Raw genomic sequence first — 27,743 nt, 5'->3', positions numbered from 1 at the left:
CTGATTTCCAGCAGCTCATTATCCCTTGTTCCCCATTAGTATCATTAACTAATAGCCATTAACACTCCATTATCAGCACACTATCACATTATTTCAATCCCAATAGTACCCCCTGAAATCCTAATGTTATTACTGAAAAATCAGAACCTACTGCAAAACAGATTCTATAATCTGTATAAACTTAATTATCCTTCTGATTTACAGCTATAACCAATCCTATTAACCTCCTAACACAATTGTATTTGACCAACTTTTGTAAACTTGAATTCAAACTTGACATTACAACAATATTACACTGAGTTCAGCATGATAATTCAAACTGAACTTCAAATTTGAACCAAAATCAAACAAACACAGGAGCATTGTCAATATACTGACAATGCCCTGAAACTCACTGATTTCAGAAATCAACATATACACAACATTCATTTTTGCTTCACTGATTTGCAAACAAACATGATTTAATTGACAAGTATTAATCAGTTGACTATTTACAACATTTGTCCATAATCAGTCTAAAACAATAGAAGCAGACTGTTTCAGTCAGCATTTTCAGAAATGAAAATTCGTAATATAACTAATTGACGAACTTAATCGAGTCGATTACACACATTGTAAACAATCACAACCAACAGAAATAATTCGTGTTTGGATTAAGTAGGCGGGTAGGAGACAAAGATGATAGAATTAATCAAAATAAAAACATGAAAAATTAACAGGTTATTAAACAAACAAGAATACATGTAGAATACTCATAAGAAACAGAAAAAATACCTTTGAATCCTTCAATTTTATTCCGACTTGGACTCAACTTGGATTCGGACTTTGTTTGAAATCAAACAGACCTTAGTTGAAGTATTTTCCACTGAAAATGCTTCGACTAAGGTCGATTAAACCTCAATCTTTTAATCAATTTGGACAAAATCCAGATGTTTGATATTTCTAGGGTTCCTGAAGGTTCGATTTGGGATTTACTCATTTCTGGTTAGATTCAAGGGAAACCAAAGATGTTCTAGGCACGAGGGAGGTCAGGGGGTAACTGGTGTGAGTTTGAAGTAGGTTGGGATAAGGTCAGGTTGTACTCGAATCTTCAAATGAAGATTCGAGTAGTTCCAGTATGATTCGAACCATGCAACTAACAGATCCTTGGTGAGGGAATTTAGGAGAAGCTGTGGTGTTAATTTGAGAGCCATTGGAAAGGTTTAAGTTTTCAGACCCACCTTCGATTTAATATTCGAAGAGTTGGGGTCTGATTTGAAGGAAACTAAGGTCAGATCGGTGTAGAGGATGTTCAGGGGATTCTAGGGTGTTATTTTGGTGACCGGCGGCGTTGATGCCGCCGGGTTTCAGGCGGTGGGATTCTAGGGCGGCTAGGGTTAGGAGTGGGGGTTTGGGGACGATGATGAACAGTGAGATGAGGGGGGTGTTTAGTTTGGGGCCGGGGTAGGGGCTTGGGACTTATATAGGGGTGGGGTGGATTGATATTGTCCGTTGGATTAGGCAGGATGGACGGCTGAGATCTATTCACTTAACCAAACGATGTCGTTTGGTTTAAGTTAGGGGGACGGGTTGAACCGGGTATTAGATCGGGTAAGGGTCTCGGGTTAGGGTGATGAAATCTTGGCCGTTGGATGGACTTAATCCAACGGCCCTTGATGAAGGATGATGAAACGTCGTCGTTTGACGTAGCCGAATTGGATCGGACAGGCTTGTTTGGATTGGGCTGTGGGGGGAGTTAATTTGATTTGGGCCTGGATTTTAATCCAGGTCCAATTTTGTATATATATATATATTTTTTTTTCTAATTTATTTATTTTTATTTTTTTCATTTTTTCTAATTTAAATTTCTAATTTTAATTATAAAACAATTTTAACTTCACAAAAATATATTAATTATTCTATAACAATTATTTAACACATAGACAAAACATCAATCACATAGTGGAATATTTAAAATAGAACTATTGCATATTTTTTGTGATTTTGTTTAAATTATCTTTTAAATACATAATTAAATCCTATATGCATGCAACATGTATTTTATTTTAATTTTCAATTTATTATGACAAAGTAAACATTTACGGACATAACACAAATATTTAACTCCACGCAAATTCAAGAATTACACAGTAAAAGAAATTTATTTTATTTTTTGATTTATTTTGGAGTAGTTTTCATAAGGCAAAAATCACGTGCTCACAAGTATAACATGACCAAGGTCACTTAAGTAATCAAATGTACCTCTGCTGATAAGTAGATTGTGACCGCAAACTGAAAGCATACAAGGCAGTGCTAGTGGATTATCAAACATGACAAGGTCGTGGAAATAACACTTAACTGGGGAAGTTATTTGAAACATTTCGTCGAACACTTGGGTTTCAGGCTTTACTGAATAAGTCTTCAATGAATCTTCGACTTTTACGTCAATTTTCTTGTTGGGTATTTCAGCGAATACCTTGTAGTCATAGCCTTTTGAATTTTCCCCATCATCACTTTCAGTTTCCACCATCTCAATAAGAAATTCAAAATTATCCGCAGGGCTGGACCGTCCTTTATCCAAATCAGAATCAATCTCTGCTCCTGAGAACTCCTCTGATTCGCTCTTATCATCCAAACACACAGCCATATCTATATGCTCGGGAGCTTCAGGGATCGTCTTGGAAGAGGCAGACAACTTGTTCTCTATGTTGTCGAGCAGGTTGAGCATACGAGTGTTATTATCCATCATCGCCATCATCAGTCCCTGGATGGCGTCGAGATGATAATTGATAATAGTATAAGAGTAGAGAGCCATAGAGGATTGGAGTCCTCTCAATGAAAGCACCAATGTTATGAACTCAACAAAACGATACCTTTATTAAACTTCCAAATAAACTGATTACAATAGAAATGCAAAGGATATAGTCATAGAACTAAGGAAATAGCAATAGAAAGAAAGGAGATGAGGAGACAGAGCCACAGAGAGAAATAGAGGAGGAAGAGAGACCATGAGAGTGGAGTTTTCCAGATAACAATTCCCATAACCCTTTCTTGCTAGCACCTAGTCCTTTTTAACAGCTCATAATTATACTTTGTGGGCTTGGATTCCAAATTAACCTTTTTGAAGGCCTTCTGGCCCTTTGGCTTTTTCTCAGCCCAATAGCTCTTCTCAGCCCAATATTGGATTGGGGTTGATTCATAACACTTTGCTCATACTATGGACATCAAGATAGCTTAAAACTCTCTTTCGGAGCTGGTGGCCGGAATCAACACAACAATTCTATGCAGGCTATGTACCGTATGCGATGTTATTACCTGGGAACTATGGAAGAGAAGGTGTGCTATCAGGTATGGCCAAACTCAACAACAATAACAACAACAACAACAACCCAGTATAATCCCACTTAGTGGGGTCTGGGGAGGGTAGTATGTACGCAGACCTTACCCCTACCCTAGGGTAGAGAGGCTGTTTCCAAATAGACCTCCGACATCCTTCCCTCCAAGAACTTCCCACCTTGCTCTTGGGGAGACTCGAACTCACAGTCTATTGGTTGGAAGTAGAGGTTGCTTACCATCAGAGCAACCCCTCTTATCAGGTATGGCCAAACTCAAACTCCTATATTTAGAGTTATTCCTCTGATTATTTTCAATACTATGAAAGCAGGGAACCATTCAGGGCCAAACCAGATTTTTTTTATGATTTCCAGTGCCTCCCCACACCCTAAGTTGCTCAGACACGGATGCGGATCTAGAGGTCGGATCATTCGAGATATAAATTCTAAGATTCGGGCATAAGGATACGGGTGGGGATCCGGCTAATTCAAAAATATAAAAATATCTCTAAATTATGAGAATTTTGAGGAATACTTATGTATAGCTTGTAAAGTATGGATTTCTTTTTATTCTCAACCTGTAGATAAGTAAAGGATAGATTTCCTAGATAAGATATGTTATTTTCTTCCCTAGTTTTGGTTCTGATTTCAGAAATCAAATTGTATCCCGTCTCGAATTTTTCGTCTGTCATGGTCAAAGTATTCAAAATTATTTGACCATATCCGGTATGGATTCCATACCACATTCATACTAATGTCGTGTCAACATGGATGTGACACATAAACTGCCGTGTCGGAGCAACTTAGCCACAACTGCCAAGGGAGCTAGCTTTCAGACATGACAAAAGAGGGATGGCTAATTTCAGAATTAGAAGGAAGAAAAAAGGAATTGATTCATCGTTTGTTTAACGTCCTTTTTGAGAGCTTACATTGTCAATGAGGAAGCCCCTTAGCCTCCAAATACTCTGGGCAAAAAAATAGAAATAAGCAAATACAGGTGGAAAGCTCCAAACATGTCTACATCCTCAGGCATGTGAGCTCCAAGTACTCCTATGGCTGGCTAGAATGTGAAGAATCCTTTTCTTCTCTCCATATCTGTCAAGAAAATAGGTAAGCAAATTTCTCACTTTTGCCAGTTCAAATTATTTCCAACCAGAGAGCCATAAATATGAACGAGCGAGGGGTATCCAGGATTTAAGATTAATTGGTTTCAATTTTTAAGATTCTCAGCATTGAATTCATTATACTGTTAAAATTTTTAGGTTCAGATCTAATATTTGTTAAAATTTAGTAGATTTTTACGTATAAATTTATATTTTGTATCGAAAGTTATAGATTCAGTTCAACCCATAACATAAAAGCTACATATGGAATCATGTCGCGTGCTTTGCAGTTACTTCACGACCAACGCACCCGCGTTGTTGGAAAAAGAAAAATATTATCAGATATTAGAGTATGTTTTGCACAGCATCACAAAATTTCGCAAACCACACGTTTCAATTCCTTTTCCAATTGCCATGTATTTTATACTATAAACTTTGTACCTATGCTTTACTCTATGATAATACATTCAAAGTTTAAAATTCTTCCTTAATTTATGAACTATTACTCAAAAGTGACAGTCACTGACTCATACACATGAATATTATAGCTGGCTAGCTAAAGTGGAAGGTTTTTGGTAGTATCAGAATAAAAATAAAAAGAATTAATATGCTCTTCACCATCTTTTCATTGATTAATTTTGATTCTACTCTTATGAGGAATAATAAATTACTAGTAAGACTTTTGATTGTCTTTTCCAAAAAAAAAGAAACTTTCGATTGTGTTAATATAGTTGTGTCATTCTTCTTATATATATATATGCTACCACCCTCTCAATCTCTCATCTTTCAAAACAAGAGGAACAAAGAAAGGAGAATCATCCAAATTAAAGTGGTAACTCTCTGCATTTCCCATTCTATATGCTTAATACAAGAAACTAATTATATTCTTAATTAATTTGTTACATCAAGTTACTGTATATATGTACGTATGTATGTATATACGTACATATATATATATATATATATATATATATATATATATATATATATATATATATATATATATATATATATATGCATATGTATGTATGTGCATCCGCGGGCATATATATGTTCGTATATGTATGTGTGCACGCAAAATATCATTCTTATTACGATGAAATTTTTGCATAAAAAGAAGTCTTTCAATATGTATATTAACTGTTGAAAAAAAAATAGGTATATTAATTGTTGTGTTTCATTGAAGTGTTGTGCCATTACGATTTTAAATACTCCATTTTATACGGTCTATAATTTTTAGATATGCATGGGTTTTTTTCTTTTTTTGTTAGCTTCCAGACCAACACTAAGAAAATTAATATAATACTGTTTACTAACCATCTCTATCTCTCTTTTTAGTAGAATTATAGTGTCAAGAAAGTTATCCAAAATCAGGGATGGCAAACAATACTGAGATTGTTCCACTAGATCATCAAATTGCACTACCTGATCAAAATTCTCTAAGAGAAGCTACAAAAGATGAGGTATATCTCTTTCTATACATATATTTGTCACTCACAAAACAAATACTTAAAGTGATGACAAAAGATTAGTTTCATGTGGATATATATCTTTAATAACTGTGATTATTTTGTTCTTTATTATGTCGGGATAAATGATAAAGAAGTAAAGAACTTTAAAAAGTAAGAAAAGGTATGACAGGTTTTTGTTCCGGCATCTTTTTCTTTCAGTGTCTCTTTATCCATTAGGAGTAATTATTTATTTTAAAGTTACTTTTTTTTAAACTTTCTACTTCTTTAAGAATTACATTAATTGATGGGACCAAAATAGTTATCATGAGTAGTTTGAAAAAATGTACTCCCTCTGTCCCAAAAAATATACACTTCGGATTTCAATAATCAAAACTTGTTAACTTTGTCCATAAATTCGGACATAAAGTTTTTAAGTTTATTAAATAAAATATATATATTTCAAAACTACATATAACAAGTACTATTAAGTGTCAGTAATTAACAATTAAAAATATTTTAAAAGGTATATGAAAGAGTTATTGTGATTAAAAAATAACTCATTTGACTGTTGCAATCCAAAAAAGTATCATCTTTTTTGGACGGAGGGAGTAATGACTGGTTCTCATAGTACTTGCAATCAACATTTAAATTATTTACATGGTTATTGCATAGTCTTGTTAGAGGTGTACAAACCGAACAGGAAATCGCACAAAACGAAAAGTCAAATCAAATCAATTAAAAACTCCGATTAAATTTGGTATTGAGTAAAAAATCTGAATCAAACTGACATATAAATATATCATTTTTATATATACTTTTAAGACTTTTCATAAAAAATTTCTTTAAAAAATATCTAGAAATATTTGCGGTTCTCTTATGGAATGTAATATTTAGTTAAATATGAAATGCTTTATTTATTAACTTTAAATAATGGGTTATATGATCACTTTCTTATCAAGTGCTAGTGAAATGCGTCAATTTAATTTATGCATCAATAAATAATGGGTTCTCTTTGTTCTTCCATATTCTTATGTCAAGATCTATTAAATTTTCATATTCTTTTCGAATTTGAAGTGGTGTTTTGATAATTTAAAATTAAATTGAACATATCATGATGTAGGTATCATATTATTTTTTATTTTTAATTATTCAATTCAGAACCTTAAAAGTGTACATCAACAAAAACATTATTGTCAGACGTCTAAAAAAATAACTATCATATATTACTAAGAAAATTCTCCCATAAAAATATGTTAATAGATCATATATTTGTCATTTTCTTTATTTTTAATAAACATGTATTTACTTGTAAAATATTCAACAAAGTAAGATTGAAATAATATTTATGTAGCAGAAAAACCCGAAAAATCCAACAAAATCGAACCAATCCAAACCGATATAGTCAGGGGCGGCCCGACGAATTTTGTGTCCTAAAGCCAAATTTTACAAGGGGTCTTAATTTTTTTTTAATTATTACTTTTTTAATTTGAAATCCATTTTTCTAATTTTTTTTAGATGCAAAGTTGTTAATAACTTTTTTATAATCATTTTTTTCTAATAATTCTTTCTCAATTGACATTATATTTAATCCATTTAACCTCTCTTCAAATATTATTGAGCTTAATTAAGATTTTATCAATTTTAACGGTAACATGAGTTATTAACATTATTCTATAAGCAATATAAGCATTTGAAAAAGAATCAAATCTTTTTATTTGATTGAGTGTATCAATTAAACTGTTATCTTCTAGTTGTACTATTTTCTATAACACTTTTAATTTAGAAAATAAATCTAAACCATCATCAATATCAGATTGATTATTATGCTTCAAGGAACACTCAAGATTAAGGCAATATTTTTTTAAATTTCCATCATTTATTGATCTCAGTTTTTTACGCTAAATAGAAAACAAAAAAAATATTTTCATATGCTTCGAATTGTTCAAATTTATTTTGAAGTGAAAAAAAATTGTCTTGTCTACTATGTATAAAAAATAATTTAACTCAAAAGGACTCTTCAACAGATTTTGAGATTTCAATATCAATATTCTCGTCAAATTATTTTTTTTCTTTATCACACGTTTCTTACGATGTTCGAGTTTGATTTTCATTTCAAATGCAATTTTCTTGGTAGAAATCATACTAGTTGCAAATCTTTTTACCCCTTAAGCTTTTAAAACCACAAGTTTTAAAAGTTTTTTTTTTCTTAAGCTCTGTTGCGAGGCAAACAAACTCGTCTAAATTGAAATATATAGAGTATATAATATATTAGGTGTAACAAAAAATGGGCCCCCCCACAAATGTGGGGCCTAAAGCAGTTGCTTTACCTACTTTAGGGTAGGGCCGCTCCTGGATATAATTGGTTTGGTTTGGTTTTGATAAAAAACGAATCAATCCGATCCATGTATAACCGTAGTACTCGAAATCAACCTTTTTCTTACAGTGACTTCCCTCGTATACTTCTTTTCTAAGCAGTTTTTACACTCGAACTTGTGGAATTTACCTCGGAAGTTCCTTCTGTTCGTTCTCAAATGAAACTAATCAAAAGAAAAAGAAACAAACAGACGATCAATCAAAACTAAAAGATACCAGTCGCTTCTTTTCTTTAGTCTTTGTTGTTCGTCTTTCTCCGTGTCACTCTTCTTTAGACAAACTTTTTTCCGATTCTTTTGATAAATTGACTAACTATTTTCTCTACTCATGAAAATGTGAAAATGAGAATTATTATGACCTTTTTACAACTAATTACAGATACAAGAAGGAAGGAAAGTGGACCATTTAATCGAGATAAAGGAAACAAGTGGTCAAGATCAACTGGCGTTACAAACTAAAAAATCTGCAAATCAAATCTTTGATGAAAGATTTAAGGATTTGGACAATACATCTATCAAATCCACTACAATATTCAAAGTAAATATGGGGCTACGAAAATCAAATCCAGATGCTTATACACCATTGTTGATCTGCATTGGTCCTTACCATAAAAAGAATCCTGAACTCGACACCATGGAAAAGTACAAACTGTTGTACCTACAACGGTTTCTCCAACGGAAAGAAGGGATTGATGTGGAAAGTTGCATTAGTGAAATTGAGAAACTAAAAGATGAAGCACTAAAGTGTTATGATGATAACCTTGACAGTGATAGTGTTGTCAAATTTTCACAAATGATGTTGCTTGATGGTTGTTTTGTGGTTGAGTTTATTCGAGAGCGTTGTGAAGTTGAGCCAAGAGAAGAATCAAACCAAATTATCAACTTGGAATGGATGATAAATCAAGTATGTCGAGACATGGTGTTACTAGAAAACCAACTGCCTTTCTTTGTTCTCACCATGCTATATGACACGACAAAGCAACCTACAGAACAAAGCTTCTTGAATATGGCGAGAAGGGCATTACTTGATATTTTCCCAAAAGTGACATTTAAACCCACATCAGAAATCGACGATTTTAATGCAGAAGGAATCGACCATTTACTAGATGCAGTACACATGTTTTGTCGCCCATCACATGATCAGAAAACTAGAGAAAGCAAGAATGCTAGCAGCAGGGGAAACGAATGTTGCAAGATAAGTTTCTGCGGGAACATTTTGCAATTAACCAGGTCAAAAGAAATACCCAATGTCCTTGATTTATGGGATTGCTATCATATTCCAAGTGTAACAGAGCTTTATGATGCTGGAGTTAGCTTCAAAAAAATAGGAACAGTGGATGAAGATTATAAGGATAAAACAACCTTATTCGATATCAAGTTCAAAAAGGGGATAATGAAAATCCCCTGTTTCACAATCGAGGATACTATGGAAACCTTCATGCGAAATTTAATAGCTTATGAGCAACACTGTTCTGATGTATATCCTTATTTTTCGAATTATGCTCATATAATGACTCAACTTATTGGCTCACATAGAGATGTTAATCTCCTTCGCCAAAATAAAATCATCCTTAAAGATCAAGTGTTGCGGAAGTCAAATGTATATAGTGTGAATAAGTCACAACTACTATACCAAAAATTATGACAGCCACCAAATAATAAATAAGACAATAAAGCAACAATAAAGGGAACACCAGAATTTACGAGGTTCGGCTAATTTTGCCTACTCCTCGGACACAACCAATATTTTATTCCACTCCAAAAATACAAGTGAAATAATACTAAAGAGAGAAGATACAAATGCCTTAAACAGATGAGAAGGCAAATGAGAGGTGTGTTTAAATCCTAAACATTAAGCCTTCTTTTATAGGGGAAAAGTTTCCCACCAACTCCTTAACCCACCGATGTGGGATGGAAATTTGACATAATTCAACAAATCTCCACCTTGGCAAAATTCCACATCTTCAATTTTCTCTCGGTAACAAATTTTGGTTGTGTCTTCATCTTCAATCTTCAGTGTTTAACAATGTTGATCAAATCCAAACAACGTTGAAACTTAACCGCAGTCACCACCTTTGTCAGCATATCAGCAGGATTCTCCGTAGTATGAATTTTCTTCACTGTGACTCCACCTTCTTCTATGATTTCTCGTACAAAATGATACCGAACATCAATGTGCTTCGTCCTTGCATGATAAACTTGGTTCTTCGCTAATTGAATAGCACTTTGACTATCACAAAAAATTGTGATACCTTTTTGTTCAACACCAAGCTCCTTTAGCAATCCTTGAAGCCAAATTGCCTCCTTCACAGCCTCTGTAATAGCCATGTACTCTGCCTCTGTTGTAGACAAAGCAACTGTTGACTGCAAAGTAGACTTCCAACTAACTGGTGCCTTTGCAAAAGTAAACACATAACCAGTAGTTGATCTTCGTTTGTCCAGATCACCCGCAAAATCTGAGTCACAATATCCAACTACAGACTGATTGTCTTCCTGCTCAAAAACTAACCCGACATCTACAGTATTATGAATATACCGTAGAATCCACTTCACAGCTTGCCAATGCTCCTTCCCTGGATTGTGCATATATCTGCTAATAACTCCAACAGCTTGTGAAATGTCAGGCCTTGTGCAAACCATTGCATACATCAAGCTACCAACAACATTTGCGTATGGTACCTTTGACATATACTTTCGTTCAACTTCATCCATTGGCGACATAGTAGTACTTAGCTTAAAATGGGAAGCAAGTGGAGTACTAACTGGCTTAGTCTTGTCATCTATGCCAAAACGTTGAAGTACTCTCTTCAAATATTCCTTTTGAGATAAACAGAGTTTCTTTGAATGTCTATCTCTAATTATCTCCATGCCAAGAATTTTCTTTGCCTCACCCAAATCCTTCATCTCGAACTCCTTCTTCAGTTGAATCTTCAACTTATCAATTTCTTCCAAATTCTTGGAAGCTATCAACATATCATCAACATATAGGAGAAGATATACAAATGAACCATCTTTAAGCTTGTGCAAATACACACAATGATCGTATTTGCTTCTCTTGTACCCTTGCCGCAACATAAACTCGTCAAATCGCTTGTACCATTGTCTAGAAGATTGTTTCAATCCGTACAACGATTTTTCAAGTTTGCACACCATATTTTCTTTTCCAGCAACTTTGAATCCTTCTGGCTGAGTCATGTAGATTTCCTCCTCCAAGTTTCCATGTAAAAACGCAGTTTTTACATCCATCTGAACTAGTTCCAAATCCAATTGTGCTACCAAAGCCAACATAATTCTAATGGAGGAATGTTTTACAACTGGAGAAAATACTTCATTGTAATCAATTCCCTCCTTTTGAGCATATCCTTTGGCCACCAATCTTGCTTTGTAGCGAACATCTACTTGGTTAGGAAATCCTTCCTTCTTTGCAAATACCCATTTGCACCCAATTGCTTTCTTTCCCTTCGGGAGATTGGCCAATCTCCATGTATGATTCTGATGAAGGGACTGTTTTTCATCATTCATGGCAATCCTCCACTTATCTTCTTCTGAACTTTGGACAACGTCTTTATAAGTAGTAGGAACATCATCAACTACAATTGAGGTTGCACAAGCAACCGTCTCTATGAGACGAACAGGTTTCGTTATTGTTCTTTTTGGCCTGCTGGTTGCTATTGATTCAAGTTGTTGTTGAGGTTCCTGAGTTGGAATCTCCTCTACTGGCTCTCCTTCTAGAGGATAATCTTCATTTGTTTCCTCCTCTGCTTCTTGTGTAGGAAAAATAAATTTTCCCTCAAACTCCACCTGCTTAGAAGCACCTTCATTTTGTTTGGTATCTTCTGTTACCTTATTTACCATAGCAGATTCATCAAAGGTAACATCCCTGCTGAATATTACTTTCTTTGTCATAGGACACCATAAGCGATATCCTTTGACTCCAGAAGTAATTCCCATAAAAATAGCCTTCTTTGCCTTTGGATCCAATTTTGACTCCGTCACATGATAATATGCTGTTGAGCCAAACACGTGCAAAGAGTTATAATCTACAGCAGGTTTTCCATACCATTTTTCAAATGGTGTCTTGCCATCAATAGCAGCAGATGATAGACGATTAATGAGGTGGCATGCATATGTAATTGCCTCAGCCCAAAATTCTTTGCCCAAGCCAGCATTGGACAACATACACCGTACCTTCTCCAGCAAGGTCCGGTTCATACGTTCTGCCACTCCATTTTGTTGTGGTGTATGTCTAACAGTGAAGTGTCGGACGATGCCATCATTTTCACAGACCTTATTGAAATGATCATTTTTGTATTCACCTCCATTGTCTGTGCGAATATACTTAATCCTCTTGCCTGTTTGATTCTCCACCATCGTCTTCCATTTGAGAAAAATTCCCAACACTTCATCTTTGTTTTTCATTGTATACACCCACACTCTTTGAGAAAAATCATCAAAAAAGGTTACAAAATAGTGCTTCCCACCCAATGAAGGTGTTTTGGAAGGACCCCAAACATCAGAGTGTACATAATCCAAAATGCCTTTAGTATTATGGATCGCTGTACCAAATTTAACCCTTGTCTGTTTCCCTTTTAACACAATGCTCACAAAACTCCAAGTTGCAAGCCTTTACTCCTTTTAACAATCCTTGATCTGATAGAGTTTTCAAGGATTTTCCTCCAGCATGTCCCAAGCGCATGTGCCATAGCTTGGTTGCTTCTGCCTCTTTGTCGTCATTGGATGTCACTGTCGCTGTCCCAATAACTGTACTGCCACGATAGCGGTACATATTATTATTCTTCCGATTAGCCTTCATTACCACTAGTGCACCGGAGCATACTCTCATCACTCCATTTTCTGCAATGATTTTGAACCCTTTTGATTCTAGGGCTCCCACAGAGATGAGATTCTTCTTCAAATCCGGTACATATCGAACATTTATTAATGTTCTGATCATTCCGTCATGGTTCCTTAATCGTATTGAACCAATGCCATATGAGGTAAGAGGGCTGTTATCCGCTGTGTGGATGACTCCATATTCTCCTTCTTGAAATTCCACAAACCAGTCCATGTTGGGACACATATGATGGCTACAAGCCGAGTCCATCAACCATATGTCTGATGATGTTGATGACTTTGTTGTAACTAATGAGAAGTCTGAATCATCACAATCAGCTACATTTGAATCCATAATGGCCTTTCCATTATTATATTTGGCCTTATTCTTCAACTTCGGACAGTCTTTCTTCCAGTGCCCTTTTTCTCGACAAAAGGCACATTCATCTTTGCTGGGTCTGGATTTTGACTTGGATCTTCCCTTCTTTGTCCTCGTTTGATTTTGAGGACGACCCCTCACAAATAGTGCTACTCCTTATCCGCCCTTATGTTTTTCTCGCTTTCTTTGTTCATAGCTGTACAAAGCCGAACAAACTTCTCTGAGAGAAACTTTGTCATTTCCATGGAGTAGAGTAGTTTCAAGGTGCTCGTACTCATCAGGAAGTGACGCCAACAACATCAAGGCCAAGTCACCATCATCATAAGTTGTATCCATATTTTGCAAATCTGTGACCAACTTATTGAAACTGGTGATATGTTCATTCATCGTGGTACCAGGAACATAGGTGAAGTGAAACAGTCTCTTCTTCATGTACAATTTATTTTGACTGTTTTTCTTCAAAAATTTATCCTCCAGTGCTTTCCATAATCTACTTGCAGAAGTTTCCTTTGTGTATGGATATTTCTGCTCTCTAGCAAGGTAAGATCGAATGGTACCGCAAGCAACACGATTGATAATTCTCCAATCTTCTTCTCCAATAGCATCTGGTCTCTTTTCTTCAATAGCAAGATCTAGCCCTTGTTGAAAAAGGACATCTAGAACCTCGCCTTGCCACATCCCAAAATGTCCGGACCCGTCAAATATTTCGACCGCAAATTTCGCATTTGACACAATTCTTGTCATAAGCGAAGATGCCAATGATGACGTATTGTTGACACTTGATGTAGATTCTTCTTGTTTATTGTCTCCCATCTTTGACACAAATATTATTTAATAGCTGACGACACAAATCAAGATTATTTCCTTTCTGGTGTGGAAGATCAGACTAAGCTGCAACCACAGAGCATACTAAGACAGAATCTTGACACAGTTACCAAGATAAATCTTTTCTGATGTGGAAGATCAGACTATGCTGCAACCACAGAGTATACTAAGACAGTACCTTGGCTCTGATACCAATTGTTGCGGAAGCCAAATGTATATAGTGTGAATAAGTCACAACTACTATACCAAAAATTATGACAGCCACCAAATAATAAATAAGACAATAAAGCAACAATAAAGGGAACACCAGAATTTACGAGGTTCGGCTAATTTTGCCTACTCCTCGGACACAACCAATATTTTATTCCACTCCAAAAATACAAGTGAAATAATACTAAAGAGAGAAGATACAAATGCCTTAAACAGATGAGAAGGCAAATGAGAGGTGTGTTTAAATCCTAAACATTAAGCCTTCTTTTATAGGGGAAAAGTTTCCCACCAACTCCTTAACCCACCGATATGGGATGGAAATTTGACATAATTCAACATCAAGGAGATGACAAAGAAGTGGCCAGCATATTCAAAAAACTTTCAAGTGGGGTGAAAGTCTATTACATAGAAGAATGCAGCAAATTGATCCAACATTGTGAAAAGCCATGGAGTCAAATGATGGCAAGTTTGAGGCACAATTATTTTCAGAGTCCTTGGGCTGGAGCTTCAACTGTGGCAGCCATCACACTTCTCATACTCACAGTTATACAGACAGTTCTAGCTTTCACAGGTGAGGTTAAGTAGTCGTCGTAGTAAATACATACAAAGGTTGACTGAATGTCTCCAGTCTACTGTATTCTCACTATTCCATGGATGCAATTTGTGTGTTGACCATGAGCTTAATATTGTGCCAATGATTGTGAATTAATTGATTATAGGTTAAGAGAAGCATGCATAATGAAAGTTCTCTCTTTTCAGGTAGTGTCTTCATAGAAGAAGCAGATTTTGAATTATCAACCCCCACACCGCTCTCCTTCTCTATAAAAAATACAATCAATTACCATTACCATCTATTCCAGTTTAACCCGTTAATGCATGCCAAATCCTGCTAAACTTATCCATTGATCGATTAGTATATGTGATTTTGATACACGATCAAGAGAAGAAAAATAACTGATGAAGTGGAATTGATACATCAAAGAGATATTGTGGATATATAGAAAGATCAAATGTAAAAGCTTTTTGTTTCCAAGGGTTGAACAGCATCCACAAATGGCCTACCAAACCGACCATTTACACTTCCAAATTGAGATCAATGTAAAGCTTGACAAAACATACAAACGAATGCAAGGAAGATGGTAATCAAGAAAAGCTATGGTATATGGTCGTTACATCTTGCAGCTTGCCTCTATTTATTGCATTCTTAATCATCTTCTCTTTCAGGTGGAAGACCACAAGGCAAAAGCATTTTCTGCACAAGCAAAAGCAACTATGCATTGTCAGTAATAGTATAAGACCAAAATCAAGTATGCATATTCTTAGTCTGTCATATCTACATCAAACTCTATGGAAATGCAATACTTTTGCTCGTCCTATGTTACAAAATGGCAAGAATATTAGCAAGTTGTAATCATTCCGTGGGCGGGTGACAAACAAACTTGAACATTCTGTCTTCTACGTGAAACAGCCAACACTTTCATCAACACTGATTTCACTCAGGAATTGGTTGGCTCTCCAGATTAGCCTAAAATTTACTGCATTGAACAGGTGTTCCTACAAACATTCACAAGTAGGGTCATGTTGAGATGACAACTAACTGATATCTAATATAGCCTTTCCAAAAGGCGTACACATTGGACATAAGTCTCCTTTCTTTATGTTATCTGACTAACCTCTAGCCAATAAAACAATTTTAAGTGGCAACATAGCAATGGATATTGGGCTTAACAAGGTTTAACCACTAAGAATAACAACAGGAGACACAGTTAGTCTAACCGGAGCTCTACATCACAGACTTTAAGACTTCTAAGTTCACAAAAATAGTTACTCCTTCCGATCAATTAGTGTGGAGTACTTTCCTTTTTAGCATGTCCCAAAAAGAATGTCATACTTCCATTTTTAGAAATAGTTTAACTTTAAACTTATAATTTTACCATTAATGAGATGATTTAAAGCCACACAAATTTCTATGGCTTGTTTTGAACCACAAGTCTCGAAAGTCTTTCTTTCTCAAATTCCGTGCTCAATCAAACACCGCCAAATAATATGAGACAGAGGGAGCATTGTTTTGGAACTTTCTATTCGAGGAAGCCACAAAAAGTCCATTGTTTAATGTTTCAGTCAAAAGAACTACATGTTATCCTCCCTTTTCAAAAATGTTTGCTTCCGTATACTTACCCTCTGTGGTAAGGAAGTCCTATTAAGGTTGGGATGTCCTTGGTATGTTGGAAAGAAGTTATGATTACGTGCAGTCCCTACAGGAAGGTTCAAGAAACACATCTTCCCTTTTAATCTTTTCAGTAGAGCTTGACCTGAAATGATTTGAACCAGCAAGAGCCTCCAATAGGAAAATGTTGGAATCCTCAAAGACTAGTCTCTCCAGAATCCAGATAGAATCATTCTAATACAGGTGCAACTTTATATAAAGGGCCAAATGGAGCTCAACAGTGAACTAGCACCCAAACAGCTCCTCTAGCTCTATGCAATTCAAAATTTAATGGCATACACTCAAAAACTTTAGCACTAAAAAACAGAGGGCATTCTGCAATGGAATAAGATGCCATATGCATCTTCTTCTAGCAGATGAAGTTGAATGCTTTCAAGTTGCAGCGTTTACTCAGCAAAAAGACACTAGCTTTAGGTAGAGCCAATTTACTCAAGTCTAGCAAGCACATCTTCTAGCGAATGAAACTGAATGGCTTCAAGTGGCAGGATTAATCAGCAAAAGGACAAACTAGTTTAATTAGAGCCAATTCACTCGGGTCTAGCAAGCATATAGCAAAGGATAAAGAATACTTCCAAAAGGTGGCAAACCTCATGAGCGACATTAATTCCTCGACATACCCTCAAACTATAGGTACACATTTTGACATACTCTCCCTAATGATTACAAACATCTTGAAATATTTTCTCTACATTATCTAAATCCAGCATATTAGCATAACCCCCCAGATTTACCACCAAAAGCTCCCCCAAAACCCACGTCGATTCCAACTTTATGGGTCTAGCATCTACTTCCAAGTCTCCAATTTTGTGGTAGATCAGATCCTTGATACTTTTTTTTGGAGCTTTAAATAAACATGATAATAGTTCGAATTTGATCCAACAGCACGAAATCCAAGTTTCTAACCCTCCCCCACCCCAATGAAAAGAATAATGAATAGGAAAAACACACACATTACACATGCAAAGACACAAAGATTGACAATTCTCCCTCCCACCTTCTTACAAGCTACTCCCTGGCATCCCAGTTTATGAACTGGGCATGGAGTTAAAAAATAAAACTTCCAAAACTTGTGGTATGAAACAAGTCTATAAATCATCTAATTAAGGGTAAAATGTAAAGTATAAAGTTAAATTGTTTCTAAATATAGAAAAGTATCTTTTTTATTTCACAGACTAAAAAGGAAACACCCGCCCATAAATTAGGACAGACGAAGTAATTTACCAAAAATCTTAGCATTATATATGGAAAGCACTAATCAGATTTATGCCAAAGAATGCATTCATCATATTGAAATTGAGTTTGGAAATAGTACAACTTTTTTTGATAACCGAGATACCCCGAGCGCCAGTGGCGCACGGTTCAAAACTCGATGGGTAATGGCTGCTCCTCTACCCTTCTCCACTTAACTACCATGCTTTTTTTGTGGCAGGATTCAAACTCGTGATGTGCAACTATCATGCAGAAGAGCCCTACACTCTTACCATTAGACCAAGAAAGTGCTACAACTTATTCTGTAAATAAATTGCTATCTAACCACACACCTCATTCGAAAAAAAAAGGGGGGGGGGGGGGCACCAAGAAGGTGCTACAACTTATTCTGCAACTAAATCGTCTTTTCAACAAAAGATTGCTCTTGCGCAACCTATAATCTTAACAACAAAGCAGCGAGTCCTATTAACTAGTTGGTAAAAGAACATACAACAGTATGCTAAAAGCACTTAATTCACTCATTATGCAAGTCAACAATAAAACTAAGGAAACAATTCATTGTGCAAGCAGGCTAATTAAGAACTGAAGAAAACAAGATAAGAATTTTTAACAAGCACAAACCTGCATAAAATTGTAGCGTTCTCTTCCAATTGATTCATTTTCTGCAATGGCAAAATACGCCAACATTGGGTAGTGTCCAACATAAGAGGCATAGCTGTCACGCTGAATGTTTACTGCCCATTCACTAAACCGAACAAAGAATATCCAAAACATCAGATCCTCCACAGCTATTAGAATGAAAATAATAAACTCTAAACACAGTCAATTAATGTCAAACAAAGATGATAAATAATACACCTAGGGAACCATATTCGACAAAACCAGATATAAATATCTATTTCAAAAAATGCATAGGGAACTTACAATCTAGTCAAGTCGGCATGTCCAGTTCCAACGTATTTAGCTTGTAAATGCTCAAGCTGGGAGTTGATATTGAACCTGTCACTAGCCTGTACTATGAAAAAAGGGATTAATTCGTTAATTAACTGTAAAATCAACGAACTCGCGAACAGAAGAAAATTCCAAAGTCGTATACTGAACAGAAAACTAAACTAGGGTTTTGTAAGACAATTTCGGGGCTTAATCGTGGTACTAATTAATGAAATTTGAAGCAAAAAAGATGATAATCGAAATTGAATATATGGAGTAGGATTTACGCATTTTTATGAAACTTACCTGCATTTTTGTACACCGCGAAGATCAAAAGAGAAGAGGTTAAAAAACAGAGATGTGTAGTGTAGGGGACCGAAAGGGGAAGAGACGCTCTCCGGTATATAACCCTTTTCTTTGTTAGGCTTTTAACACATTTGGCAACTTGGTCGAAAATAATTACATTCCCTAGCCAAATATATTAAATATATTATTTTATACATTATTATACAAAAATATATATTTATCAGCTATTATTTTGGTAGGCGGTAGTACTTTTTTTAATATCAAATCATTTAAAAACTAATTACAGATAATTGTGTATAATAATTCAAATTTAAACGATTTGAAAGATAAAATAACAATATGATATAACAGGTTAAATAAAATAGTAGTCACCGATGCACTAGTTAATAAACAAGGATATGTTTAAGACTTTGTGGGCAGAGTTATTGGGCATCATACTGGTAGGTAATAACAGGTACTCAATGGAATAGTCCAGGTATGCACAAGCTGATTTAAACAAATAAATAAACAAAGATATGAACGTGACAAATATCGGTCAATCAATTTAGTTTACTTTTATTACACAAATAAATCTAGTATAATCCCACAAGTGGGGAATTATCACATGTTATATCTCGAAATTACCACGTCAGCTGTTAGAGTCAATTTATTTTACTTTTATTAGTAGCAATACTATTACTACTCAAATTTAAAGAATATTTTATGCTACTAGTGGATAAAAGTATGTTTCACGTTGGAACTAACATAGAACAATACATGAGTGTAAATTTGAGAAAATGCCTTCAAGAGAGTTGAGAACTTTCAGAATTTACATCTTATAATTACTGGTGTTTTATTTATCAAAGTATTGAAGTTTATATTATTATATTTTGAGCAAGCGTGTAAGGAAAATGACTTAAAACTAATACTCCCAAGTAATAAACTAATGAGTCTTCAAGTACAATATGATTCTTAGAAAGGAAATCATAATACAATAACAACAACAACAACAAACCCAGTTATCCCATACAAGGAAATGATAATACGATCCTATAAAATAAAATGTAATGTATATGATCATGAGCCATATACATAGCCTAACTGTAATTTTTTCTTCTTTTTTTCCCCTTAATCAAGTCACGATTTTATTGCCACGTTGAAATGAGTACAATGAAGAAGGGGGATATAACCAAAAACCTTCTTTACAAGATGTGAGCGAGATAAATCCAGTTAGAGGCATTAGCTCAACTAACTTTCCTTCAAAAAACAAAAAAGTGATGGCTTCTCCTCTTGACTCGAAATGATGGAAGTTGCCATCTATCGGCATTCAATGAGCCTTTGACTCGAAATGATGGAAGTTGCCATCTATCGGCATTCAATGAGCCTCTAATCTGGCGTCGCAGAATATCAAAAGCTGTGGTATATGTACACTTCATCAGTTGAATGTCTCAGAGTAGCCAATTTATCGGCTACCTTGTTTGCCTCTCTGAAACCATGCCTCGTGATGATGCCATGGTTAATCACCACGATCCTTAGCTCCTTAAACTATTTGAGTTTAACAAAAATAATTGGTGGTCTGATCCATTTGACAATGATGATGGATACCTCATAGAGTGTGTGATCGAAAAGCTTGCAATCACCAAAAACCAAATTTCCAAAATGAGGTTTAACCTTGTTGATGATGTTGAATAAGATTAATGAGGTAGATCTTGCAATGGATGGCCTTTCAAGTTCATAGTTTGAACTGCAACTTGATCTCCGTCGTTCTATTTCGCTTCTTACTCAGTTACTCGTTTATTTTCGTTGGGATTTCAATCAACGTGCTTCTGATACTCGTAATGGTAAATTTGTCATTTGCTTCACAGGTTCACAGACATAAATCTTATGTCTCCTCTTGGAACATTTTCCCGAGTCTCCTAAGGAAGTCAAAGTGAGTAAAGTACTCACGGAGTGTATTTTCAAAAGCCTCATTACCTTAAGTGACTTCTTGAACAATAAGCTGATTTCTGGTGTGTCATTCCTGGAGTAAGTATGGTTTTATTGACACCCTCTGGCGCTAACGTTGCAGAAAGTATCCACAAAGAGGCAGTTCATCTGGACCACCTGTAAGCTTTGCAATCTTTAGATTCATTCGTCACAACACTAAACTGAAGAAAGCATCTTCAGCCGGCCCACGTGGGACACCAAAGTGGATAGACTTGAGTGCATCTACAATCACTTCCATTCCTATGTGACAACTGCCTTTGACAAGGATGACATCACCACTATTTAAAAAATTGATAATTTTAGGAGCCATCTGGCGAGCATCAGTGGTGCATACCACTTTTATCTCCCGAGCACAGTCAATACTCTCAGCTGCACGTATAAACCTTGTTCCAACAAGTGCAATTACATCAAAGTGCGCATCACAGCAACTCTGTAGCATCAACTCATGGAAGTTGATTTCCATTGGACCAAGTTCAAGCATGTCTCCAAGTATAGCAACTCGTTTACCTTTGCAGTCCATGTTTCTTAACAAGTCAATGGCAGCTTGAGTACTAGCTGGACTTGCATTGTAAACATCATTTATTATTGTAATCCCATTTTCAGCTACTTCAAGTTCTGATCTCCTGTGAACAGGTGTAAATCTGGATAAGGATTTTCCTGCTAGAGCAAGAGGAACACCAAGTGCAGTAGCCACAGCAGCAGCTGCACATGCATTTATGGCCAGATGCAGGCCAGGACAGGAGATTACGAATTTAACCCTGAATATTCACCGCCGTGTCAAATAGATAGAACTGTAAATACTAAATAACAATGACACTTTTACAAGAATATAAAGGTAGTTAGTTGCAGTTGAAGGAACATACAGATGAACTCCAAATAACCTAAAATAATGCAGAGAAATTTTAGAAATATACATAGTTTTGCACTTCAATGATGGCCTTGGCTTTTGAAGGGTTTCTCATCATTTATTCACAGAATATCAACTTAAAGTTCATAACTTTTTCCTGAATAAATTACTATCTTCTCTTTGAATTACCAGAATGTAACATGCCGGTATAGTTACATTTAAAAACACTATGCCCCCCCCCCCCCCACACACACACCAAAGAAATGAAATCCTAGAAAAACTAAAACCAAAAGGAGAAAAGAGAGGCTATCTTGTAAGAAATGAGAGAGAGAGAAGAGAGAGCCTTCAAGTGGATCAATTGTTTCAATAAAAAAGTCAAGTTATATTATGTTTCAGATTAAGATAACCTAAAAGAAGAAAGGCATTTCCTTGATAAGACAATTTCTCACCATATTTCATATTTTCATCAGCCTATGTTCTTTAAATTATGGTAGTACTGAACTTGCACATTAAATTACAGAACACATTTTTTAAAGAAAGTCAAGTTGATTTTGTTCAAGAATAGTGTCAAGAGTGCAGCATTAACAACAGATGTGAAAAATACAAAAGTATCTTCTCTATTAGCTATGAATGGAGGGGATAATGATATCTGTCATGCTTTCCATGTAACTAACAACATCTAAGTTACACCAAAGAAGCCCTTCTGGATAAGGAACACCAAATGTATTCGATCAACATCAATAGCAGAAAACCATATTTTACCACAATTTAGAAAAGAGAAAAATATAAGGGGAAAATGCTTAAAAGTTTAGTACTCTGTCAAACCTAGATGTGTAATAATTCCAATTTCATGCCAACGCCAAATAGCAAGCTCTACAGAATGCTCAGAGAAAAGTGCTGATGAACTTACATCTCGTTGAACGCCTCTAAAACAACTTGTATACTGCGACCTCCATGTTTGATTTCTGAAGAAACTAAACGAACATCACAACCTAACTTTCGACCAAATACCACCTTCAGCAAGAAAAGAGAAAAAGCAATCAAGAAATATAACAAAAAATACACTTCAAGCCACAATAATTTCACAATACGTAAAGATTAGAAGCAACAGATCCTTGTTTCTTTGGCTCTTATCTACTAATCTAGAACTGTATCTAGCAAATAACAGGGATGTGATGAGTGAGGTGGATATGTGTGCTTGAGATGACGGAAGAGTTGGACAGATACAATAGGGTCCATTTGCCCTTTATAACATTATTAGAATGGTCTCCTTGAGGTGTCAAGCAGGTAGAAAATGGTGGCATTTCATGTTTACATTTGACAACTACCAAGTCAAATGTCCTAATGTAATTGTGTAAAAACATGCTATTCGAATTCAAGTGCTTTATTACTATTCCGATAAGAGCTGTTAATATGCATTTAGAATTAAAAACACTTATTTAGGGTCCTGTGGGATGCTAAGTTGAAGAACTACAACAGGTCTTCATTTCCAGATGAGCAATATGACAAATAGCACCTTACAACTTGTTTGGATATTTGTTACATATCGTTTCATAATGTATCGTATTGTATTGTATCGTACTATATTATTTCAACATTTGGATAGATTATATTGTCGCCAGCAATATGAAGAATAAACTTACAATATTACATAGAAAAAGAAGAATACGAGGTAGAATTAATACATAAAAAGGTACGATAAATAATAAAAAAGGATTATTAATAATAAGGAAGAACTAGATGAGAGAAAAAAATAAAGTTACGACACGACCACACCAGATCCGTCTTTACATAAAGTGGCACTTTTCCTCGTTATGTAACGATATATTTAACAATACAATACAGTAAAATTTAAGTTATAATCAAAACAAATATCATATTTAAAGTATCAATACGATACATTAAGGAAGAATCAATATAAAGAACAAGATATAAAATAAAAAGATAAAAAGAACTACACTCACCTTCTTAACTCCAGCCGAAACTGGGAGGCTCATGACAAGAGGATCATCACCATTCAATACACACACATCCCCCGGCATTGCTTCTCTTAAAATCTCCCCTTTCGCCATGGAAACCTCCTCCAAGTTGGCGAAATTCTCTAAATGTGCAGCACTCACATTCAGAATCACCCTTACATTTGGCCTACACATCCTAGACAGTTCCAAGATCTCACCTTTCTTGCTCATCCCCATCTCCAAAACGCCAAACCCCACATCCCTCGGCATCCCAATAAGCGATAACGCGACCCCAATCTCATTGTTCCAGTTCCCTGGGCTGTAATAAACATTTCCAACACTCTTCAGAGCCAATGCTATCATAGTCTTTGTAGTGGTCTTTCCCACACTTCCTGTTAACCCAATTAAACAACCAGTAAACCTGTTTCTTGCATAAAAACCCAAACTTTTTAAAGAACTTACAGTATCATCCTCCACTTTTACAAACCCATTGTTCCAGTCCTCACAAACCCAGTTCCCAATCACTCCAACACAGCCTTTAGTGGCTAATTCAGGGGTAATGAAATTGTGGGCATCAAAGTTTTGGCCAACAAGTGGGAGGAACCATTGTCCTGGTTCAAGTGTTCTGGTGTCCGTACAGATTGTTCCAGGTGGACCCCACCTAATGATTCTGCCATTAACAGCCTTGACTATCTCTGAAATCGTCCAAAGAGGAGAATTTGGTGAAGTCGAAAATGAAGCTTGAGGAATCAAGATTCTTGGTCTGTTGTGTAAAGTGAAAATGGTGGTTTTTGAGTTTGATGGATTGGTAAATAAGAATGGAGAAGGATGAAGTAAAATGGTCAGAGAACTCATTGGAGCAATGGAAATGAGCAAGTAGAGAAAAATGTTTTCTTGACAAATTGACTTTCTTTGTCAGAAAAGTATAAGTTTCCAGAATGTTGTACCGTGTGTTAGTATTGTTGTACTTTGAACTGATAAAAATTCTAGTGAATGCTTTGCTTTTGGCTTTTGGGACAAAATCAGACTTCGGTCTTTCACATTTGGTCCAACAAACCGATGGCACCAGCTGTGGCGGAGGAAGGATCTTAGAAGGGGGTTAAAAAAAAGAAAATTTATACCTAGTGAGAATTAAACCGACGACCTTATAAAAGTTTTGAACCTCCTTGACTTTAAACTTCACTTTTGAGTTGTGTTAAGGAGATTCAAAACTTAATATATAAAGTTAAAAACAAATCTTGCCTTATATATACTGTGTAATTTTTCGGCGAAGGGGGTTCGGGTGAACCCTCTTCCGCCCCCTGAATCCGCCACTGGGCACCAGGAGCAGATCCAGCGTAACCATGCTAGGTTCATTTGAACCCATTACTTTCGATGGAGCATAAATTTATATGTAAAAACTATCTAAAATAAGAACAAATAGCATATATGAACCCTTAGCCTTAACAATATAATAAGTTCGAACCCATGGCACTCTTTGCAACTTTATATCATACAGGAGCTCTCAAATAGTTTCAATGCCTGTTAAACTTGTAATCTCATGAGAAAATGGCTAGCTGTGTAAAAGGAATAAGAAAGTGATCCTAAACTAAGTGTTGCAGCGCTGCTGCATTACAAACTGCTTTCTTGTACTGACAAGTCTCTCCCAATGATCTATTCTGACTTTATAAATAAACAGAAATGAAAGCCACAAAAGAGTACTTATGTGACATTAAAAAAAATTATTCAAGCACACCCGGAGAAGATTGCAAGTTTGCAACTAAGCATGAATAAGCGCAATCCTCTACAGTCGTCTTTGTACTCTTAGGGGTCGTTTGGTTGGAATACGGCTTATGCCGGTATAAGTTATGTTGGGATAAGTTATGTTGGGATTATTGTTTATTCATTGTTTGGTATATTGTATTAAAAATGACAATTGCATAATTTCTAAGAAGAAGGTATAAGTTATACCGGTGCTAATTACCCATCCTCTATAAGTGGTTTGCTAACCAAATAGGGTATTAAGGTAATATTAAATTTTTATATCACCCCTATACCTTCTTATACACATACCAAACGACCCCTTACATTTCTAAACGACGTGTCACCTATTCGCAGATGTGTGTTGCATGATATTTATGACATGTACGTTGGTGCAGAAATATTCACTGGTCTGACAATGGCAGAAAAAGTGGTCCTGTTACAGGTTGTTCAATGGTTGTCGCTCCATATAAGCCAACTCCAAAGCCAGCACCAATTGTTTGGCCAGGGATTGGAGATTCAGGTACTGAAACTTCTCCTGTTGTGAATGAAAATAGAGATGACGTGGAAGCCACGCAAGCAGAGCACATGGGAATGCCACGCAAGACTTCTAAAATGATCATTCCACCTAAACGACTTGAGGACTATGTCTGGAAAGAGGGAAATGCACGTGACAAGGTGTAAAATTGATTGGGCAGCCGTATAAAGCACCAGGAAATCGGCATTGCGAGGAGTAAATTTAGTTGTTATGAATGATTCTATTTCTCTTCCCAGTTCTTCTGTATTCCTCACCTCCTTCTACTTCCTTTATCATAGTTACTGCTAGTTCCAGTATTCATTGTAATTTCTACTTTAGAGATTTCATCCGGCTTTGTCTTTGTAAACGACTTTCAGTTTAATCAGTTGTGGTACTACTTTCTGCTTCTTTGAGTTGCACCCTTCTGCTATTTTGAATTTGTAGCATTGGTGCTTTCATCCAGAGGTCTAAAATGGATGACCAAAAACTCAAGTCTCTCGTAGAAGAATCAGTTCAGGGAGTGAAGGATTCAATCCTTACTGATATTTGTTCATTGTTACTGGAAGTGGTGGGAAATCAACATCGAGACCCAACAATGGAAGTCACTCGCCATCGCCATGGGAGAGACCCACACGATGACCAACCTCCGGCAGCATCGATTCTTCGCCATAGAGGTCCGGTGGAGATAGGGCAGTTTTGTGGTGAAAATCCGGAGGCCTGGATTTTTCAAGCAGATCGCTACTTCGATTTTTACCACATAGCAGAGGATCAAAGGGTCTCAATTGCCTCCTTCTACTTGGACGGAGCAGCTCTCGAATGGTATCGTTGGCTTTTTCAGAATAAACAACTGGTGGATTAGGATCATTTTGCAGCAAAGGTGCAGATTCGTTTCCGTCAGAAAGGGTTAGAACCAGCTGAGGGACGCTTGGCAAAACTCAGACAGTCCATCACCGTATCAGATTTTCAGAGTCAGTTTGAGAATATTGCCAACATAATAGACGACATGACGGATGGTCGTATGGTACGTCTCTTTATTTCTGGTCTCACAAAAGATATTAAGAAAGAATGGAATTTTTACTTTCCTATACCACATAGGAAACCTTATTACCCTCAATGTTTAAGGTTTGATTTAATTACAAACCCGTATACCAAATTATCAATCATATACCATACTTAATTAAGGATCTAATTAATGGGCAGTTTTTACTCCTTAATTAAAGGTATCCATATATCCCACGTTTCTGTCTCCCCTTAATTCCTAAGATCTAACCAGCAATCGTTTTCCCCCTCCCATTTCTTTCTCTTCTCCATTCCTTCTTCTTCTAAAAAAATATAGAGATGAGACCCATTGATTTTTGAATTTTAACAACACTCAATCCAAACAAATAATGATTTTTGAAAACTCAAATTTGAATTCAAAGCTTTCAAGCTTTTTAGGCTATCAATGGTGAAAACTATCTGGAAGAACAGATGAAGATGAAGATGAAGAACAGAAATCTCCTTTCCAACAGCTACTAAGGCAAAATTGAGGCAGGGGGAATCTCAAAATTGTGAACAATC

At 35.8% G+C, this 27,743-nt stretch overlaps 3 protein-coding genes across 4 annotated transcripts; 1 reads left to right on the top strand and 2 right to left on the bottom strand.

The window, feature by feature from the left end:
* The first annotated feature begins 5,790 nt into the window (after positions 1–5,790).
* On the top strand, positions 5,791–10,240 carry LOC107769381 (UPF0481 protein At3g47200-like). The gene is made up of 2 exons (XM_016588591.2): positions 5,791–5,877; positions 8,617–10,240. The coding sequence occupies exons 1-2, from the start codon at positions 5,791–5,793 to the stop codon at positions 9,880–9,882; spliced, it is 1,353 nt and encodes a 450-aa protein (XP_016444077.2). The 3' UTR covers positions 9,883–10,240.
* Positions 10,241–15,471: 5,231 nt separating this feature from the next.
* On the bottom strand, positions 15,472–19,315 carry LOC107769380 (uncharacterized protein At4g14342). Its single transcript, XM_016588590.2, has 4 exons — positions 19,157–19,315; positions 18,845–18,930; positions 18,542–18,665; positions 15,472–15,736 (listed from the first exon to the last, which is right to left on the bottom strand). The coding sequence occupies exons 1-4, from the start codon at positions 19,160–19,162 to the stop codon at positions 15,689–15,691; spliced, it is 264 nt and encodes an 87-aa protein (XP_016444076.1). The 5' UTR covers positions 19,163–19,315; the 3' UTR covers positions 15,472–15,688.
* Positions 19,316–20,038: 723 nt separating this feature from the next.
* LOC107769379 (uncharacterized) lies at positions 20,039–25,045 on the bottom strand. Of its 2 annotated transcripts, none has more exons than XM_016588588.2 (3): positions 23,933–25,045; positions 22,879–22,982; positions 20,039–21,879 (listed from the first exon to the last, which is right to left on the bottom strand). In XM_016588588.2, the coding sequence occupies exons 1-3, from the start codon at positions 24,779–24,781 to the stop codon at positions 21,270–21,272; spliced, it is 1,563 nt and encodes a 520-aa protein (XP_016444074.1). In that variant the 5' UTR covers positions 24,782–25,045; the 3' UTR covers positions 20,039–21,269. The 2 variants fall into 2 exon arrangements, with proteins under 2 accessions (XP_016444074.1, XP_016444075.1); XM_016588589.2 differs by having other exon boundaries at positions 20,039–21,744; positions 23,933–24,929.
* Between the last annotated feature and the right edge of the window lie 2,698 nt (positions 25,046–27,743).

This window comes from Nicotiana tabacum, chromosome 16, assembly GCF_000715075.1.
Source record: "Nicotiana tabacum cultivar K326 chromosome 16, ASM71507v2, whole genome shotgun sequence".
NCBI lineage: Eukaryota > Viridiplantae > Streptophyta > Magnoliopsida > Solanales > Solanaceae > Nicotiana > Nicotiana tabacum.
This window is presented reverse-complemented; position numbering and strand designations above follow the sequence as displayed.